Source organism: Pipistrellus kuhlii, unplaced genomic scaffold (genome assembly GCF_014108245.1).
Source record: "Pipistrellus kuhlii isolate mPipKuh1 unplaced genomic scaffold, mPipKuh1.p scaffold_m20_p_14, whole genome shotgun sequence".
NCBI classification, from domain to species: Eukaryota; Metazoa; Chordata; class Mammalia; order Chiroptera; family Vespertilionidae; genus Pipistrellus; species Pipistrellus kuhlii.
The window spans coordinates 46096933-46118812 of record NW_023425449.1 but is presented as its reverse complement, the minus strand read 5'-3'; the positions used below and the strand labels follow the sequence as shown (position 1 = coordinate 46118812).

Sequence of the window (21880 nt, the reverse complement as noted above, 5' to 3'; positions counted from 1 at the left end):
ATTAGCTAGATTCATCAAGAAACAAAAAGAGAGGACCCAAATAAATAAAATCGGAAATGAAAGCAGAAAAGTGACCACTGACACCACAGAAATACCTACTGTAAGAAAATACTATGCCAACAAGCTGGACAATGTGGATGAAAGGGACAAATTCTTAGAAAAATACAACCTTCCAAAACTGAATCAGAAAACCTGAATAAGCCAATAACAACTGAGGAAATAGAAGCAGTAATTAAAAAAACAAAACAAAACAAACAAAAAAAACCTGGGTAAGGACGGCTTCACAGACAGTCCTCAAAGTATTCCAAAGAATCCAAGAGGAAGGAACACTTTCAAGCTTTTTTTCTGAGGCCAGCATTAGCATAATTCCAAACCAGATAAAGATAGTACAAAGAAAGAGAATCACAGCCAATACCCCTGATGAACACAGATGCTAAAATCCTCAACAAAATATTAGCAAATTGCATCCAGCAGTATATTAAAAAGATCATATACCATGATCAAGAGGGATTTATTTCAGGGATGCAAGACTAGGAAAATATTCACAAATCATGAAACATGATATATCAAATAAACAAATTGAATGACAAAAATCACATGATTATATCAATAGACACAGTAAAAGCATTTGATAAAATCCAACACCTATTTTGGATAAATATTCTCAGTGAAGTGGGATTAGAAAAATCATATTTGAGCATAATAAAGACCAAATATGACAAACCTACAGCCAACATCATAATCAATGGGTGAAAACTAAAACCATTTCCCCAAAGAACCGGAGCAAGACAGTGATGTCTGTTTTCACCACTATTCAGCACAGTGCTGGAAGTCCCAGCCACAGAGAACAAGAAGAAGAAAAGACAGCCAAATTGGAAAGGAAGAACTCTCACTATTCACAGATGACAGAATATTGTACACAGAAATCCCTAAAGACTCTACCAAAACACTATTATGTTTAATAAATGAATTTGGCAATGTAGCAGGATACAAAATCAACCATCAAAAATTGATGGCTTTTTATACACCAAATAGAGGTCCAGTGCATGAAATTCAAGCGCTGGGATGGGGGAAGGGTCTCAGCCCAGCTGTGCCTCTCATGGTCCCGGACCCCTTGCTCCTCACTGCCCGCCTGTTTGCTGCTCCTTACCACTCGGCTTGCTGCTTCTTAGCATTGCTGCAGAGGCGGGAGAAGCTCCCACCACATACCTGTGCTCGCCAGCTGTGAGCCTGGCTTCTGGCTGAGCAGTGCTCCCCCTGTAGGAGTGCACTGACCACCAGGGAGCAGCTCCTGCATTGAGCATCTGTATCCTGGTGGTCAGTGTACATCAAACTGACTAGTCGTTCCCCTGTTTAGTCAATTTGCATATTAGTGTTTTATAGGATAATGAATTCTCAGAAAGAGAAACTAAACAAACAATCCCATTTACCATTGCAACCAAAAAATTAAGATTCTTAGGAATAAGCTTAACCCAGGAGGTAAAAGACTTGTACTGGGAAAACTACTGGACATTGAAAAAGAAATAGAGGATGATATAAAGAAGTGGAAAAATATATTGTGTTCATAGACTGGCAGAATCAACATCATTAAAATTTCCATATTACCAAAGGATTCAGTGCAATCCCTATTAAAATGCCAACAGCATATTTCACAGATATAGAACAAATACTCCAAAAACTTATATGGAACCCCCAAAAACCCCAAAGAGTCACAGCAATGTTGAGAAAGAAGAACAAAATTAGAGGAATCACAATACTATTGATAGATTTCAAGTTATACTACAAAGCCACCATAACCAAAACAGTCTGGTATTGACATAAGAACAACATATAGAACAATGGAACAGATCAGAGACCCAAGAAATCAACCCAAGCAATTACACTCAAATAATATTTGACAAAGAAGGCAAGAGCATAGAATGGAGTCAAGATAGTCTTGGTGTTGGGAAAATCAGACGATAATGCAAAAAAAAAAAAAAAAAAATCAAACTAGACCACCAACTTACACCATACATAAGAATAAACTCAAAATTGATAAAAGACTTAAATGTAAATTGGGGAACCATAAAAGTGCTAGAAGAAACCATAGGCAGCAAAATCTCAGACATCTCTCATAGCAATATGTTTGCAGATACATCTCCTCGGGCAAAGGAAACTAAGGAGAAAATAAGCAAATGGGACTCCACTAAAATAAAGTTTTGCACATCAAAAAGACACCATCAACAAAATGAAAAGGGAGCCCACTGCATGGGAGAATATATTTGACAATGATAAATCTGATAAAAGGTTAATATCCAAAATATATAAGGAACTCATACAACTTAACAAAAGGAAGACAAACAATTCAATTAAAAAATGGGCAAAGGACCTAAAGAGATACTTCTCAAAGTGGACATACAGACGGCTAAGAAACATATGAAAAATGGTCAAAATCACTGATCATCAGAGAGATGATAACTAAAATGACAATGAGGTACCACCTCATGCATGCGAGAATGGCTACCATCAACAAATCAACAGATGACAAGTGCTGGCGAGGATGTGGAGAACAGGGAGCCCTCGTGCACTGCTGGTGGGAATGCAGACTGGTACAGCCACTGTGGAGAACAGTATGGAGTTTCCTCAAAAAATTAAGTAAGGATCTGTCATTTGACTCAGTGATTCCACTTCTAGGAATGTATCCTAAGAATCCTGAAACACCAATCAGAAAGAATGTATGCACCCCTATATTCATAGCAGCATTATTTACAATAGCTAAGACCTGGAAACAGCCCCAGTGCCCATCAGTAGAGGAGTGGATAAAAAGCTGTGGTACATTTGCACATGGAATATTATGCAGCAGTAAAAAAAGGGTCTTTTATTCTTTGAGACATCATGGGAGGGACCTGGCAAGTATCATGCTAAGTGAAGTAAGTCAGTCAGAGAAAGAGAAGTATCACATGATTGCACTCATATGTGGAATCTAAGTAACAAAATAAACTGATGAACTGCATGAATCCAGAGACATGGAAGTATGGAACAGAGTGTGGGATCTCGGAGGGAAGAAGGGTAGGAAGTAATCAACCTTGTAAGCATATATGATAACCCACAGATGCTGACAGTGGGGTGGTGAAGGCCTGGGGTGGGTGAGGGCAAGCTGGAGGGGGTCAATGGGGGAAAAAAGGGCACATATGCAATACTTGTTAAAATAAAGTATTATAGTAAAGAAAAATCAGGAAGGAAAATCAGCTTTATTTTATGTATTTTAGTACAACCATTAAATAAAATAGTATCGCCGAAACCGGTTTGGCTCAGTGGTAGAGCGTTGGTCTGCGGACTGAAAGGTCTCAGGTTTGATTTCGGTCAAGGGCATGTACCTTGGTTGCGGGCACATCCCCAGTAGGGGGTGTGCAAGAGGCAGCTGGTCGATGTTTCTCTCTCATCGACGTTTCTAGCTCTCTATCTCTCTCCCTTCCTCTCTGTAAAAAAATCAATAAAATATATTAAAAAAAATAAATAAATAAAATAGTATCAAGAAATTGAAATCCTCATATTACTGATATTTTTTAAGGGTTTGGAAAAAATACATCTCACAATCTTTCCATATTCAAATCAGGCTGGAGGGTTCAAAGAATTATTATGTTTAGCGCACAGAGTGAAAATATACTAAACTCCAGAAAACCTCCGGAGCTGACTCCCAATCCGGTAACTGCCAGGGCGGCAGCAGAGGCAGAGAGCAGGGCGGAGAGCCGGGGCGGGGTGTAGCCGAGCCGCGGGCAGCCCAGGGAGCTGAGACAGGAGGCGCCGCGCCCCGTAGGAGAAGGAAGGGACCCCAAATCCTGCCAGGAGGCTTGGCGGCATAAATCAGAACACAAGGTCTCCCTCTCCCAATTCTAATGAAATAGACAGGAAACAGGAAAACGCCAGGCGCTGCGCCACTTTCTCCCAGTCCGGGGAGCAGGGTCCACGCATGGGCTTCACAAGGTGGCTACCCAGAGAGCCAGACTGAGGGGACAGAAGCCTCACACTGACCCAGTCCATTCAAAGTGCTAGAGCTGACCGAACCTGAGCCTTCTTGCTGGCACCCTAAACGTAGGAAAGAATGGCCGGAGCAGGGAGAGGACGGTGGTGGCTGCAGGAGGGATGAGTGGTGGGAGGGGAGTCAGTGGGACCGACACTGACCAGCATCCTGGACATGTCAGCAAACGGAGGAGCCAGGAGACTCCTATGGGACAGGACGCACTCTGCTGCTCCCCCTCCTTCCAGCCCAGGGCCATGCCGGCTCCAGCTGCGCCCTCCCTTTCCTCACTCCAGGGCTTCAGGCTCCAGAGACTAGACGCGTCTCCCTGGGCCTCTGCCAAGCACATGCCAGCGAGTGGGCAGTGTGACCCACCGGATAGCCCTGTTCTCTATAGCAAGCTGAGGGTGGGAGGAACTTCAACTACATTCAGTTTTTGGCTCACAAACTGGCTTTAGAAAGTAATCCCTACGTAAGATGGCCCAGGACACTTCACACAGCAGAGCGCGTACTGGACAGGTCACTTTAAACAGCTGCTGATGAACGGAAACAGCAGCGCCACTCCACACACTGGGGGGAAAGGGGACAGAACAGAACTTGCCAAAGAAGATGAAGAATCCAGTCTGCAAAAAACAATAACTTAAGAATAAAAAATACACACATTAACAAGGACGTGAAAGCAGTGAGAAAGTTAAATGATAAAAAAAAGACAGGAAACGAATGCTAGGCAAACAAACAGAACTATAACATCATTTCAGAATTGAATAAATTAGAAATAGCTAAGACTGACAGTTCCCCTGTTACAGATACTCTATATGTGGAGCCTTATTTAGTCCTCACACAAAGTCTATGAAGCAGAGGTGCTATAAAACGGAGGCAGACAGAAGTTAAGTAATTTGCCCAAGATCACAAGATCACATAGCTGGCAAGAAACATAAACTTTTCCAAATTACTTTCCAGAAATATGTACTGCTAAATCTGAATTTCTGATATAGTGAAAGAGCTTAAAAATCACAATGAATGCAGAAGATAGGAATGTGGAGGGTCACGGTGAGCTAATAAAAGACAGTTGGGTCTTAAATGTACAGAACCCAGAAAATACAAGTGTTTTGAAAGATGTAACAGAAGCCTGGCTGGCATGGTGCAGTGGTTGAGCATCAACCTATGAACCAGGAGGTCACCAATCAATGATTTCCTCATCATTGATGTCTCTATGTCTCTCTTCCTTCCTCTCTGAAACCAATACAAAAATAATTAGAAAGCTTTAACAGAAATTTCCTTGAATTAAAAAGGCTGCATCTGCAGATCAAAGCCCAGTGCTGAATCCGAGGGAAATAAGTGAACGAGCAGCACTTAACTCAAGCATGTTCCTGAATGACCAACCGCAGGTCACTTAAGTTTGCTTTTGAGAACTTACTCTTGAGACAGCACAGAGGGACCTGGGAGTACTGTGCTAAGAATCAGCGGTCAGCAAACTCATTAGTCCACAAAGCCAAATATCAACAGTACAACAACTGAAATTTCTTTTGAGAGCCAAATTTTTTAAACTTAAACTTCTGACACCACATCTTCAAAATAGACTCGCCCAGGCCGTGGTATTTTGTGAAAGAGCCACATTCAAGGGGCCAAAGAGCTGCATGTGATTCTCGAGCCACAGTTTGCTAATCACGGTGCTAAGTGAAATGAGCCAGTCAGAGAAAGACAAGGACCATGTGATCTCACATGTGGAACCTAATGAAGAAAATAAACGGATGAACAAAACAGAAACAGAGGCATAGGCCCATGGAAGAGACCGACAGCTGTCAGGGGGACTGGATGGAGGGTGAATGGATTAGCCAGAGAACATACATGCACAACCCATGAACACAGACGATGTGTGATGGACAGAGGGAAGGCAGGGCAGGAGTCGGGTAAAGGGGGAAACTGGGGAAATTGACATCTATAATAGTGTCAATAATAAAAATAAAGAGAGAGTGTACAAAAATAAATAAATAGATCAGAGAAGAATTTAAGGAAACCACAAGGGATCAAAATGCACAGCAAACAAGTTACAGGCCCCACTTCTACTAACCTCCATTTCCTGCCTTAACCAGTCTTCTAATTCTGTATTCTTCCGAGCATGATGGGCTACTAGGTCTGATCCTCCAATGATCTGTGGGAGTTTTCCTGCTCCCGAAAATGCGACCTGTTAAGTAGTAAGCTTAAATGCATCAACAGGTTAAGACAATCATTTTTAAGAGCTTAAACACAGCAAGGGTTATAAATCATCTACAATAATAAAAACATAATATGCTAATTAGACTGGATGTCCTTCTGGACGAAGCCAGGGTTACAAGGGAAGCTCGGGCCCTGGGTGCCAGCAGCCGGGGGAAGGAAGACCTACTCTTGCATGAATTTCATGCATCAGACCTCTAGTGGGTAATACCAGTGCCAAAGATGTCTATAACCTCTGGGTGACAATGTGAGAGACAGAGCAGTCACTGTGGTAGAGCCACGTATTTGCCCTATGTTTGGCTATTATTATACCAAGATGTAGATACATGACTAGATTTATGTATTAAGAAAATTTAAGATTTTTAATTTGGAGGTTTTGCTCAAAAATCACATAGCACATCATCTACCAATCAGAGCAACTCCAGGTGAGCACACACTATAATTTAAAGTCGAATATTGTGTTCTAAAGATTTCAGAGCTTAAGTCCTGCTGACACTTGCAAATATTCAAGTATTCAAACTTTCTGACTTATACATCCCTAGCAAGAGATGTTGGATATGGCAACAGTTTATACTTTTAATTGAAACTTTAATTGCTTACAAATAAAGAAGTGCTTAAAAATATATGAAAACCCATAACAAGTGCACTTTAGGGAGTAAGTAATAAATTCTTACTATTTATGGGACATATTTTTTAAAATTTCAATACAAGAACCGGAAAGGGAATGTTAAATTCATTGACATCATTAAGCAGTATTTTAAGATTACATATAAAACTGTGTCATTGATTTGGGTATATAAAGAAAAACAGACTAATTCTTTCATTAGAGGTAATCATATTAAACATATTTTCCTACAAATTTTGGGTTGAATTTCTTTTATACTCTCAAAAAATTCCTTGTTAAGGATATTAACACTTTTAAGGGTTTTAAATTTTTCCAAATTACTTTCCAGAAATAAGTACTACTTTATATCCCTTCATCACCCCTGAGCAACAGTGAATATTATGGCTTTTCCTTTGGTAACTTAATTAATACAAAAAAAAATATGTCATTTGGATTTTGGCCATGAGTTTTGTAACTGGGTACTTAACAGGAAATAGGGAATGTGAATGCCCCCATTCCTGGCTGGGTGGCTCAGGTGCTTGAAGTGTCATCTGTGCACCAAAGGTTGTGTGTTTGACCCGTTAGGGCATACACCAGGACTGCTGTTTAATTCCAGTCAGGGCGAAAACAGGAGACAATTTCTCTCTCACATCCTGTTGCTCTTTCTCTCTCACCCCCCTTTGCTGTCTCTCTAAAAACGTATCACTGGGTGAAGAAGAATGAAGATGCCCCTGTGCGCTCCTGGCTGTGGGTGGGAGGTAAGGGAGCTCTGTGATGGAGACCCCCCTCTTCCACTCCATGCACAAGTTCTTCCTCTTAAATGGAGGGCAGACCCTGTGGAGCTGTCAGAGTGGGCAGACCTCTAATGTAACTGGGAAATGTTATTAGCAGCTGCCATTGGAGAGACAAATCCAGTACCTCATGGTCACAGCGAGCATCACACAGATCCCGTTCCAGAGAAACCCTGTTTCCAGAGACGCTGCCTTGAAATGATTACTAGAGCATTTTTATCAACCGCATGAGCAAGAGCTGTCAGAGCATGTTCACAGTGGAGCCAGACAGCCCAGAGCAGACAGCAAAGAACATAGACAACCTCATGGACAAAATAATGATCTAATCGTTCCTAAAAGAGGCAGCACTCAGGTCTGATGGTAACAATGAGGGTATCCTATACAATAAAAGCCTAATATGTTAAGTGTCTGATAGTCCATTCAACCAATCAAAGTGTAATATGCTAATGACTAGAGGCCTGGTGCATGAAATTCGTGCATGGGGCAGGGGAGGGTGTCCCTCAGCCCAGCCTGCACCCTCTCCGATCTGAGACTCCTCAAGGGATGTACAACTGTCCGTTGTAAATCCAGGACTGCTGGCTCCCAACTGCTTGCCTGTCTGCCTTCCTGATTGCCCCTAACCATTCCTGCCTGCCAGCCTGATCACCCCCTAACCACTGCCTTGGCAGCCTGATTGATGTCTAACTGCTCCCCTGCCAGCCTGTTTGCCACCAACTTTCCTCCTCTGCAGGCCTGGTCCCTCCCAACTGCCCTCCCCTGCTGGCCATCTTGTGTCCACATGGGGGCAGGATCTTTGACCATATAGGGACAGCCATCTTGTATGTTGGAGTGATGGTCAATCTGCATATTACTCTTTTATTAGATAGGATAGAGGCCTGGTGCCAGCTGGTTTGCCCTGAGGATGTCCAGGATCAGGATGGGGGTTCCCTTGGGGTGTGGGGAGGCTTGGGTGAGGGGCCTGTGGTGGTTTGCAGGCTGGCTACGACCCCTGGGACCCAAGCAGAGGCCCTGGTATCTGGAATTTATTTACCTTCTACAACTGAAACTTTGTAGCCTGGAGTGGAGCCACTTCTGCTCCCTCCATGGTGGCAGCCATTTCTGTTGGGATTCATTTATCATCTATAATTGAAACTTTGTAGCGTTAAGCAGAGGCCTGGGATGGTCAGGGTTTGTGGAAAGCTTGGCTTCCTCCATCGCCAGGGAAACCCAAGCCTCCTTTTTCCATGGCCGCACCCATCTTAGTTGGGTTAATTTGCATACTTGGTCCTGATTGGCTGGTAGGCGTGGCTTGTGGGCACAGCGGAGTGATGGTTAATTTGCATATCACTCTTTTATTAGATAGGATATGCTAAGGCCACTCAATTGTTCGCTATGATGTGTACTGACCACCAGGGGGCAGACACTCTGACCGGTAGGTTAGCTTACTGCTTGGGTCCAGCGATTGGATTGGGACTGAGCGAGATGGACTGGACACACCCTGGAGTTCTCCTGGGGTCCCTCCCCGGTTGGCCAACCTCCCACAACCCTCCCTAGCCCCGATCATGCACCGGTGGGATCCCTCAGCCTGGTCTGCACCCTCCTGCATTCCGGGGTCCCTCAGAGGATGTCAGAGAGCCAGTTTCAGCCTGATCCCACAGGTCAGGTGGAGGGACCCACTGGTACATGAATTTGTGCACCAGGCCTCGTGTATTTATAATTTTACTTTACATATGCATCCTATTTAATAAAGAGCTAATATGCAAATGGTCATCACACTCTTGTGCCCTCAAGCAGGGGCTGGGAGACATGAGGCCACGCCCCCTGCCCGGCAGAGCTTGATGGGGGACCTGAGGCTGTACCCCCCCCTACCCAGCAGGGCCTCATTTTCTTACTGCATTTGCTGTTATCTTCCACAAACCTGCTATCCTTATAAAGTCCTGGGTTACAGAATCCCTTCGGGTAGTCACTGATCAGTATGAGAACTGAGAGGACCGGCAGGAGCCGGACACCGCTGGGGAGGGGAGGCGAGGGGGACAGGGAATGCATCGTGAGGAATCCAGTCTCAGTGAGGCTTGTTTCGGTTTAGGTGTTCCATGCACTAACTGTCAGTTCATGCCTTAACTGTCTTAGGCTGGAGAAAGAGCACCAGATTTCAACTCGAGCTGCTTTGACTACTTGTTAGTATTACTAGTAGTTCTAAAACCACTTGACACACTGCCCTCTGGTGGTTTTTTAGTGAAGGAACATGTACCTTTCTGAATTTCTTGAAATTCTTCAGTGGACCATGATCACGCTTGACACTGGGGGCATTTCTGGAGGCAAAGCCACTCACCACCAGGGACCTGAACTCCGTCAGCAACACCTTCTTCAGAGGCATCTCATCAATGCTCTGGGGTTTGTCATTGTTCTTATACGGGGTAAGTGGATGGGTAAGAAATAAGAAAAGGAAAATTATTTGTCATTGAGGGATCTAAATTTTAGAAGTCCAAATACTGAATAAACAGTTAAAAAGGTTTCTTTCTAGCATCAGAACTTTGTATTTGGAATCAAATTATATCTATTTCAAAACCAGAAAAGTATTTATCCAAGCACTCTAGAACTCTAGAAACATTTATAACACACTAATCTATGACAGAGGGCATATGGCATTTTAAATCTTAGTATTTCAAATTTAGTAGCCTATTTTAATAAATATCATCTCGATAAACAATTTATCTTCTTATACATATTTTCTTGGCAAAAAATCTTAGTACTGTTTGCTTCTCATTAAAACCATACTCTAGCCTAGCCAGCATGGCTCAATGCTTGAGCATCAACCTATGAACCAGGAGGTCATGGTTCGATTCCCCATCAAGGCACATGTCTGTGTTGCAGGCTCAATTCCCAGTGTGGGGCATGCAGGAGGCAGCCAAGTAATGATTCTTTCTTATCACTGATGTTTCTCTGTCTCTCCCCCTCTCTGAAATCAATAAAAATATATTTAAAAATAAAAACAAATAAAACCATATTCCAAGATTAGTGTACAATCCACTCCACAAGATCTTATCTATTATATTTAAGTTTTCTTGGATTTTCAGTAATTTTTATTTTTTATTATTTTTGGCACCTCAGAAAAATCATTAGTTCTGGACTCACTACCTTCTGAAATGAAGACCCTTTTTCATTTGGGATTAACAGTTACTAAAACCAGCCCGGAGACTCCCTCCTGACCAACTGGCCAACTGAGATTTTCCACATCGTCTGTTCCTAACTAACAGCCACACATCCACATGGCACAGCTGCCCAGGCCCACGTCTCCATTTGTATTATTTTTGTTGTTAATTCTCACCCGGGGATATTTTCCCCTTGATTTTTAGAGAGAGTGGAAAAGAGAGAAAAAGAGAAAGGGAAACACTGATGTGAAAGAAAAACACATCAATTGGTTGCTTCCAGCATGCCCCTGAACAGGTTCTGGGCCGGGGAAGAACCTGCCACCAAGCCAGTGCCCTTGACCGGAAGAGAACCCGGACCGTTTGGTCCACAGGCCGACCCTCTATCCACTGAGCCAAACCGGCTGGGGCCATGTCTCAGTTTTTAAACTGTTTTGTATATTTTCACAAGGAAGTTGCTAACAGGACTAAGATAAAGACTGGGAGAGAAGGAAAATGGGAAACAACAAGAAAAAAGGTTCATCAGAGAGTGACAGATTGCAATCAGGAGCCCGAATAAAGCAACGGCCTCATGCTTTGCTGGTGTGCTTCAGGTTAGAAAAATTCCACATCCTCATTCTACGTGATAGAGTGTCACCTGGTTTTATAAACAGACGTGACAATGGCTCGTTTGAGGTCACAGTCTATGGAGTAGAGGGCAGGGGATCGCCTCACTGTCGGCTATCGGATGGTCACAATATGACCTCCTCTTTCTAGGAGGCACAGTTCTGAGACCAAGATGCAGAAAGATAATCAATTCTGAGAATATGCACTGACGGAAAAATGATGAGAAGATAGTCCCACAGAAGTCAAATCTTTAGAAAAAGCAAATAAAGTTTCCTCACAGATGGCTCTTCTTTAGTTGATGGCAGTGATTCTTTCTTGATCTCACATTTCTTCCCAATTTCATTTTCTTGCTGAAAATGAAAGTATATACATTGTTCAAAGAAGTTATAAAATGGTATTCCTGAGAACCTCAGCAATATTCATGCTCCTGACTCTGACTTTCAAGTACCTTTCCTATAGAAACTATGAGATGGGAATAGGAATACACATATATGTGGAAAATCTACTGTAGTATGAGTTAGTCATAAGAGCAGAGCTGGAAGCAATCTAAGTTCAGGTAAGCTATGCATGTAAGAGACATTTAATATGAAAAGTGGGCCCCAGCTCAGTGGTTGGAGTGTTGGTCTGAGGACTGTTGGAGTGCTGTGGGAGGCAACCAATTGATGTGTCTCTCTCACATTGATATTTCTCTCTCTCTGTCTCTCCCCCTCCCTTCCACTTTCTCTAGTAATCAATGGAGCTGAAACCAGTTTGGCTCAGTGGTAGAGTGTTGATCTGCGGACTGAAAGATCCCAGGTTCGATTCAGGTCAAGGGCATGTACGTTGGTTGCGGGCACATCCCCAGTAGGGGGTGTGCAAGAGGCAGCTGGTTGATGTTTATCTCTCATTGACGTTTCTAGCTCTCTATTCCTCTCTCCTCCTCTCTGTAAAAAAATCAATAAAATATATTTTAAAAAAATAATCAATGGAAAAAATATCCTCAGATGAGGATTAACAAAAACATATATTTATATGAGAAATGGTCATAATATCCTATTAGGTCTAGTAATAATTAACGTCGTTTTCTAATACTTTTTTAAATCGAATTTATTTAAACAATACAACAAAATTTAATCAACAATATAGTTGCCGTTGTTTTCTACTACTTGTGCCCAACGCTCAGGAAGCATTTTAATCCCTCTGTTGTAAAATTCTTGTGATTTTGATGCAAAAAATTCGGTCAATGCATTTTTGAGGCATTCTTCATTATTAAATTTTTTTCCAAGAAGAAAGTTTTGCAAAGAACGAAACAAATGGTAATCGGAAGGGGCAATATCAGGAGACTATGCAGGTGGAGGGAGAACTTCCCATTCCAACTGGCGCAGTTTTTCAGCAGTGATTCTTGCAGTATGCGGTCGTGTGTTATCGTGGTGAAGAATTACGCCCTTCCGATTAATCAGCGCGGGTTCTTTTTCTCTTAAAGCTTGGGCTAACCTTTCCAATTGGGCACTATACACTGCACTTGTAATGGTTTGGGTAGATGGTAAAAGTTCATAATGAAGAATTCCTTTAAAATTCCACCAAACACACAACATCACTTTTTTCGCATGCAAGTCAGGTTTTGGCATGGGCTGTGGAGCCTCATTTTTGTCCAACCATTGAGGCAGCCTTTTCAAATTAACATACAGCACCCATTGTGCATCTCCGGTAACAATTTGCTCTAAAAACGGCAAACGGTTTTGACGAGAGAGGAGCGAACTGCAAACTGTGACTCTTTGATTACGGTTGTTGTCAGTCAACTCATGAGGAACCCATTTTCCAAACTTTTGGACTTTGCCAAGTACACGCAATTGATTGGAAATTGTTTTTTGTGAACAATTTAAAGTTGTCGCAAGCTCTTGTTGGGTAATTTGAGGATTTTGCACCAAAAGAGCTTGAAGAGCTTCTTGATCAAAATTGGACACACGGCCTCGACCACTCTTGTCATCTAACAAAAAATTTCCCTCGCGAAATTTCTCAAACCAACGCTGGCATTTTCTGGCGCTAACTGCATCTTGACCAAGAGCACTACAGATGTTTTTTGCAGCCTCACTTGCTTTTCTTCCTAATTGGAACTCGTAAAGCATGCAGTGCCGAATATGCTCTTCATCCGCCATCTTCTTAGCCCTCGTTTTGCAACAAAAACCAAACCAAACACAAACTTTTTCAAGCAAAACTTGTTAATTGCACTTCACACGTTCTGTAGATACCATGTGTTTGAAGGTTATGTCAATACAAGTCAACGCCAAGCAAGATTTTAAACAAATGTTTAAAAACGACATTAATTATTACTAGACCCGATAATAAAAGAGCAATATGCAAATTGAATATACCTCCACCACACCTACAATCCATGCCCACCAGCCAATCATAGCAAGTATGCAAATTAACCCAACCAAGATGGCTACAGCTATGGAGTGAGCAGGAGGCTTGGGTTTCCCCAGCAATGGAGAAAGCCAAGTTTTGTGCAAACCCTGACAGGCCCTGGAGAGGAGGAAAGCGTGATTTACACCAGGAGGTGGGAAGAGGAGAGGGAGGCATGTACAGACAGTGGGTGCCACCTCCTGTCGGCATCCTATGGAGGCTGGAGATGGAGATTAAGGCCTAGACTTGGGCGGCCATTTAGAATAAGCCCCAAGCAGGAGGCTCTCGCCCGCAGCTTTCTACATGAGCTTACAGAAAACCTCACAGGCAGGCTCCAGCCCACATCTAAATCCCCAAACAGGAAAATGGCAGTTCTACCACAACACAGCTTAGAAAAGGCCTTTCTGAAATATAACTAAAGAATCCAATGTCAACGAGAAGTATCACATTTTTTGCCTTCTTAAAACTGCAAAAAGCTTTTACATGGAAGGATTAAGAAATACTTTTTCTGATAATTACTTCTGTAGTAGAAATATTAAGTGCAATTCCATGAGTATCCTCAAGTACTTTCTGACATTTTAAATTCTTAAAAATGACAAAACTAAGAGAATTAAAAATTCTCTTAGTTTTGACCACAGACTGTCTGAGTTAAGACTGATGAACTGCAGTCATGCCAGACGTTACACTCGGAGACAGGGCAGTGGTATGCGATCTCTCCATACAATTCCTTACAACAGGTGTGAATCAGCATTCCTCTCAAAATAAAAAAGGTTTTAAAACTTATCTCACATTGAAAATAAAAAGTTTTGTGACAAGATTTTCACTAAAAAAGTTATAGTGTTAAAATACAGTGATTTAACTTTTAAAATATCCAAAGATATGCCACAAATTGCTATTCACTCTCCAAAAGTCTATACACATATTTACGTTGTACTGCATTTTTATTCAGAATGTCATGAATTCTCAAGTTGTAAAATAAAGACAAGAAAATCATGCCATAGAATTATAGAGCAAAATTAAATAATATCCCCTGACAACCTGAGAGCATGTAAACTTTAGCATTTAAATATGTTTTTAGATTTCAGAGAGAAGAAGGGAGAGAGAGAGAGAGAGATAGAAACATCAATGATGAGAATCACTGATAACTACCTCCTGCACGCCCCCTACTGGGGATTGAGCCCAAACCCAGGCATGTGCCCTGACTGGGAATTGAACCCTGACCTCCTGGTTCATGTGCTGATCTCAACCACTGGGCCACACCAGCCGGGCTAACCCTTGGCATTTAAATGGAATCTTTTCAGGTGCACAGAAGCCTTGTCTAATGGTCCCAGCATCACGGGGTCTATGCCCATTTCCTGTCTCTCTCCCACTTCCCCTTGGTGACAGGAGCCTGGGAGAACGTGCAGTCCAAGCAGATATTTAGGGAGATTCATGAGCAGCCACACAGGATGGACCAAAATTCTCTAACTAAAACCATAGCCACTGCCAGACACGGCTGTGACCACTATGAGCAGTGGATCAATCTGGGAGAGAACTAAAAAAAGAAAGGCTATTAAACATATAAAAATTAGAAATAAGTGCAGGAGGGGTGGCAACAGGAACAGAACTGGGACCTAACTCTCAGAGGCTCTGGAACAGGTGAGCTAGCATGACGACGGGACTCACAGGCAAGCAGAGGACATGTGTCTGCATGGGGACGACCGGCCGCGTGGGACTCGGCCAGGACGTCATCCTTGCATGGCACCGCCGGCCACATTAAGCTAATTGAGCTCTCCATGGCGTGGCACCTGTGCCACCGTTGGCCACGTGGCTCAAGCAACCTCCTGGTAAAGGGACAGCTAATCCTCACTCTGACAATAAGGGGCCCCTTGGTCTGAAGCTCTCAATCCGGCGAGAGGGCATCTCAGTGTCCATCCTCCTCCTTCCTCACAAGGATGAGTGCATTGGGGACGACCATGTGACAAGTGTACAGCATCTCCCAGACTCTCTTGGGGACTGGGAACGAAGGACGGATGGGGAGTGGCACAGGCCATGACTAAATTCTGGCCAATAATCCAAGCTTCAAGTGAGGTTGCTGAGGAAAGCCTGTAAAAGCTGGAAAGCCTTCTGCTGTCTGTCCCGGGCTTCCTCCTGGAACGTAGCTTTGGGCTGCAGGAGGGACTGTAACCTTAGAGGCGCGAAGCCATGATGGGGGCAGGGGCCACACTGCAGAGCAGGCAGGCAGACTCCTGGGAACTGCCAAGCAGCACTGTTGCCTTCTCTGGCTTCTTCTATAGGAAAGGAGCAGCCATGACTTCCTTAAGCCACTATTTGAGTTTTTAAGACCACAGAGGAACCCTACCTCTTACAGCAAGGGGACGTTTTCTGGGCCTCTCTGGTCTAAGCTCTGGTCTGGGAGCCACAGATAAAAGCTCACAGGTTGGTTTAGCTCAGTGGACAGAGCCTTAGCCTGCAAACTGAAGGGTCCCGGGTTCGATTCTGGTCGTGGGCATAAATGGCTGGGCTGTGAGCTCAATCCCTAGTGGGGGCATGTGGGAAACAGCCAATCTGATTCTTCGTCATCATTGGTGTTTCCATCTCTCTCTCCCTTTCCCTTCCTCTTTGAAATCAATAAAAATATATTTTAAAAAATAATAAAGAAGTAAGAAGCTCACCAGGTGCTTCTTGCAGCTGCAGTGTACTCCACACAGGGCATCTGCAGCTCACTACTTAGAAGTACACAATGAGGGTTCTCTTCCTCATGGGAAGATGCCAATATATAGGCTAAATAAGACATATGCTTTTTTCTTTCAATAGTAGCCATCAATTTATACCGTGCTGGATGCACACCAGTTCTCAATAACCATTGCATTCCCAATCTCTTACGCCTCATCCTTTTACTAAGTCCTGTCCTCACCCCTTAGCCATTTATAGGAGGGATGACCATGAATGAGACCAAAGCTAACAGGCCTGGGGGTGGGGGGAAGAAGGGAGATGAGAATATTAAACTTTGATTTCATGATGTCTGTGGTCTCACCTAATGAGCTCACTTGGTCTACTTTCTGATGCATAAAATAGGGAGGAAGATGGAGATTTTTCTTAGACCAAAGTGGGCAAGACAATGATCAACATGCATGAAAATAGGACATTAAAGATCAAAACGGAAAAGAAGTTTCTAGTGATATCATACGTATTTTATGTAGAGTTGATAAAATGGCAGCCAAATAGGCAGCCCTTTTTGTGCCTCTTCCCGGGGCCAGAGTAGAAATAGCTAAAGTAGGGAATGTACACCTGGGAATAATTGGAGTGGAAATAGTGACATAGAGACTAAAAAATTAAAATAAAGTAACAATACAAAAGATCAATAAAACCAAGAGCTGGTTCTTCGAAAGATAAACAAAACTGATGAACCAGATTCATCAAGAAACAAAGAGAGAGGACCCAAATAAACAAAATCAGAAATGAAGGCGAGAAGTAACAACTGTCTCCACAGAAATACAAAAGGATCATTAAAAAAAATACTATGAACAACTATATTTTAACCAGCTGGACAACCTGGACAACATCATTAAAATCTCCATACTACCAAAGCAATCAACAGATTCAATGCAATCCTTATTAAACACCAACAGCATACTGCACAGATCTAGAACATCCCAAAAATTTATATGGAATCTAAAAAAATAAACAACCACCCAAATAGCTACAGCAATCTTGAAAAAGAATGAGGTTGAAGGAATCACAATACCAGATTTCAAATTATACTACAAAGCAACTATACTCAAAACAGCCCGATACTGACATAAGAACAGGCATATAGATCAATGGAACAGAACAGAGACCCCAGAAATCAACCCAACCAATAACCCTCAATTTATATTTGACAGAGGAGGCAAGAGCAACAATGGAGTTTACATAAACTCTTCAATAAATGGTGTTGGGAAAATTAGGCAGACACATGTAAAAATATGAAACTAGATTACCAACTGACACCATACACAAGAATAAACTCAAAATCGATAAGACTTAAATGTAAGTCAGGGAACCATAAAAATCTTAGGAGAAACCATAGGCAGTCAAATCTCAGACATCTCTCAAAGCAGTATGTTTGTGGACATACCTCCTAGGGCGGAGTTCTAATGCCACTTCTTCAAAATAGACTTGCCCAGGCTGAAAACCAACTTCTGTGCATGGGCCATGAAGTTTCAATAGCACTGTATGTGCACACCCACACATGGTATTTTGTGGAAGAGCCACACTCAAGGGGCCAAAGAGCCACATGTGGCTCAAGAGCCACACTTTGCCAACCACTCGCCTAGGGTAAAGGAAACTAAGGAGAAGATAAACAAATGGGACTACATCAAAACAAAAAGCATCTATACAGCAAAAGAGACCATCAACAAAATGAAAAGGGAGCCCACTGCATGGCAGAACATATTTGGCAATGATACATCTGATAAAGGGTTAATATTCAAATATATAAGGAACTCATACAACTTAACAAAAGAAAGACAAACAATCCAATTAAAAAATGGGCAAAGGACCTAAATAGACACTTAGTGGACATATAGATGGCCAAGAGACATATGAAAAAATCCTCAAGTTCACTGACCATCAGAGTGATGCAAATTAAAATGATAATGAGGTATCAACTCACACCAGTCAGAATGGTTACCATCAACAAATCAACAAATGACCAGTGCTGGTGAGGATATGGAGAAAAGGGAATCCTAGTGCACTGCTGGTGGGAATGTAGACTGGTGCAGCCATTATGGAAAACATATGGAGTTTCCTCAAAAAATTAAAATTAAAAATTAAAAATGAGTAACTGATTTGAGTAACTCATTTGATCCCATTTCTATAAATATATCCTAAGAATCCCAAAATACCAATCAGAAAGAATATATTAAGCAGCACAATTTACAATAGCTAAGCTCTGGAAACAGCCCAAGTGCCCATTAGTAGATGCGTGGATAAAAAAGCTGTGGTACATTTGCACCATAGAATACTATGCAGCAGTAAAAAAAGAAAAAAAGATCTCTTACCCTCTGAGACAGCATGAATGGACCTGGAGAGTGTTATGCTAAGTGAATCTCACTCATGTGGAACGTAATGAACAAAATGAACTGATTTGAACAAAGTAGACCCAGAGACATAGAAGCATGGAATAGTCAGACAAATCTCAGAAGGAAGGTGGGGAGGGGGTGGGAGTGGGGGAGATTAACTGGGGAATTCATGCATACACTAGAGGCCTGATGCATGCAACTAGTACTAAGGGCTCAGCCCCTGCCACTGCGGCTTCGTCTGGAAGGACGTCCAGTCTCATTAGCATGTTACGCTTTTGTTATTACAGATTATTATTGTAGATGCACAGCCCATGGACACAGACAATAGTGTGGTGAAGTGTGGGAGGGTGGGCGCAGGGTGGAGGGGGTCAATTGGGGGGAAAAAGGTACATCTGTAATACTTTCAACAATAAAGATAAATTGAAAATAATTAAATAAAAGTAAAGGAAAAATGTATTTAGTAGATACTCTGTTTCATTAACTTTATCTTCCTGTCTTCATTCCTCTATTAAGATATATCCTATACTTATATTCATGGCCAAATGTCCACAATCATGAATAACAGTTTTATTTGCTGACATTTATTATATACCGTCAGAGTTGCTGTATTTTTAACATCTACTTTATCAACCATAACTTCTTATACTTAATACAGGTGCAGAAGATAGTAATTTTTTTCAAGGAACATAACGGATACTGTCAATACAAGTATCGAAAACAAGCATTGTTTCACATTCTAAGTTTCTATTTACCGTATTTTTCATTAAAAATGTTACTTACAGGCAGCGTGGGACGCTCTGGCACGGCTCGGTCATTAGGAGAGCCATTTGTTTCCATGTCCAGCCTTGGCACCTTTCTGCTGTGGGCAGCTCCCTCCGGTCCCGGCACTGGCACCTCCATGTCTAGCTCTGGCTTTGTGTCCTTGAGTAACTCTTCCAGCACTTCATTTTCTACGGCTAAATCATCTATTTTCCTTTTTTCTGGCCTGAGTTTTTCTGCAGAAGGAGGTTTAGTGGCAGAAGTTTTCAAAGAGGACGTGGACTGTGTGTGTGTGAGGAAGCCGCCTGGCTCCTTCCCCACCGGCCCCCTCTGCGGGGCAGGCAGTCCGCAGCTTGCCCACAGCGAGGGCGTGGCAGGCTGTGTGTGTTCCAGGAGAGAACAAGACATTTCCATTCTTGCTGACTTAAATGAAGATGTTTCTTGATTTTCTTCATCCCTTTCCCTTAGATTTAAAAATATAAAAGAAAAAAGTAAAAACGGACAATGAGCACAGCTAAGTAATTAACAGTCTGGCAATTTTCACCCCCTCCCATTTAATTAACAATAGTTGGGTGTTATTAAGTAACAGTATCCCTGGAAATAAGAATAGGCATCAGGAAACAGTACATAATCCATATATACTCTACTGCTTTGAGAGGACAGACCCAGCACAGGGCTACCATGGTGTGGCCAGCTCCCTCTTTGCAGCTGACAAGTCAACGTGGAGAAAAGAACGAAACACAAAGGCCATGCTGCCGGGAAGCAGCACCTGCCGCTGGGAGCCTGTGGCAGGGAGACAGCACCGGGGACGGAACCTGGTGGGTGACGAGGGAGCCGAGGAGCTCATTAGAACATCTGCAGACGACCCCGGCAGTGCCACAGGCTTTCTAGACAACGCTGCGCCCGTCCCACAAGCCCGGGCACTGGGCGCCCCGAGCGCAGGCCCTGCTCCCCAGGAGGGGGCTGGGCTCCCGTTGGACTGAACAGTCAGGTGACCTGCCAGTCACTCCCATCTCACCTCAGCATGCCGGACCAACAGGTTTCTATAACAAGAGTTTGAGCCAGAGAGTTAGCAACACAACCAGATGGAAAGGAAGGAGTTTATCAGACTGAAAATGAGAACTAAACCACTGGTATGGGGGAGGGGGCAGAGAAGAAAGCATCAAAGATTTTGACAAAGTTTGAACTAACAAAAAAAATACACATTCAGTCACAGGGGAGAAAAGTTTTCAGGACGATCATTTGGGAAACAGCAGGAAATTCATTGGAAAAGTGAAGCTTAGGGCCCAATGCACTGACCGTCTGTAACAGCATCATGGAACCTACAGGTAGGTTACACAGAGGATAAAACGCAGTGAAAGGAAGAAAAATGCCTAAAAAAGGAGGCAAAGGGCCGCCAGTGAGAGAGGAAAGGGCAGGAGAGACGGCAGCCACACAACCGAGAGGCGTGAGCAGAGGGCTCAGGGCTGCGTGCCAGCAACAGCCATGGACTGGCAGTGTCCATGGGAAAGACATCATGTCAGGATGAACGGTGCTCAGACAGACAGGGGAGCAGCGCACCACCTCCTTTTCCGAGAAGCCTCTTCGTAGGGGAAGAACCACGTGAGGGAAGATTTGAGGAAGGAGGTGGGCTCTAGAATGCAGAAGACCTGGAGGACACGGAGGCGGGAAGCAGAGAGCACTGCTGGGAGGGAGTCAGCAGGGACCGCAGGCTGGAGGGTGAGATGGCAGAAGCAGAAGGAAAGGCGAGGGGGACCGTGCAGAGCGCAGTGAGGGGGCAGTCCGGGCCGAGCTGGCCAGCAGTTTCTCAGACAGGGTGAAGGGAGCGGACCTCTTCCCGGGGCCTGGCTGGAAGTGGTTCCGGATGGAGCCGGACTGCAGCTGCTGGGACACCCCACCTCCACCTCTGTTGGCAGCGGGGAGCGTCACTGGGGAGAGCCGATAGTCCGGGATCTCCGCCCTGGCTGGGGCGCCTGGTCCTACAGAAGTTCGGTCAGAGTTCCTTTTGGGGGGTTCCTTCGCAGGGTCCTTCTCTGGTGAAGGCATTCTGAACTTCTGTTCCATTCTGGAGACTTTGACTTCTTCTGGCCTTTCGCTCAGATCCATGCTGTAGCAAAAGAAAAGAATGCCAGGCAATCAACATACCACCACGCTCCCCAGAAACCAGTTCCCCAGAAACCAGGCCGTCAAGTGGCACTGATACACCCCAGCTCCCCCCATCGGCGCCCAGGCCGGCCCCTCTCACCCTGCAGCGCACCCACCCTGTCCTCCTACCAACTAAATGCGGGAGAAGCTGCGATAATTTTGGCTTGGTTTAAAACTTTTAAATTACTTCCACGGAAAAAATTAATAAA

The 21880-nt window shown here is 43.5% G+C and overlaps 1 protein-coding gene across 9 annotated transcripts in view; it reads right to left on the bottom strand.

Annotated features, from left to right (window-relative positions):
- Nucleotides 1–21880, bottom strand: part of NBN (nibrin) — a 47466-nt gene that overhangs the window by 9142 nt on the left and 16444 nt on the right. For 4 of the 9 annotated variants that reach the window (XM_045581556.1, XM_045581560.1, XM_045581559.1 and 1 more), the window contains 6 exons: nucleotides 21358–21633; nucleotides 19548–19989; nucleotides 11619–11690; nucleotides 9837–9992; nucleotides 6069–6182; nucleotides 3591–3872 (listed from right to left, as the gene is read on the bottom strand). In XM_045581556.1, the coding sequence (XP_045437512.1) occupies nucleotides 3606–3872; nucleotides 6069–6182; nucleotides 9837–9992; nucleotides 11619–11690; nucleotides 19548–19989; nucleotides 21358–21633 (1327 nt within the window). In that variant the 3' untranslated portion in view covers nucleotides 3591–3605. Of the gene's footprint in view, nucleotides 1–3590; nucleotides 3873–6068; nucleotides 6183–9836; nucleotides 9993–11618; nucleotides 11691–19547; nucleotides 19990–21357; nucleotides 21634–21880 lie in introns of those variants that run through there. The other 5 variants (XM_036437336.2, XM_045581558.1, XM_045581557.1 and 2 more) reach the window with 5 other exon arrangements.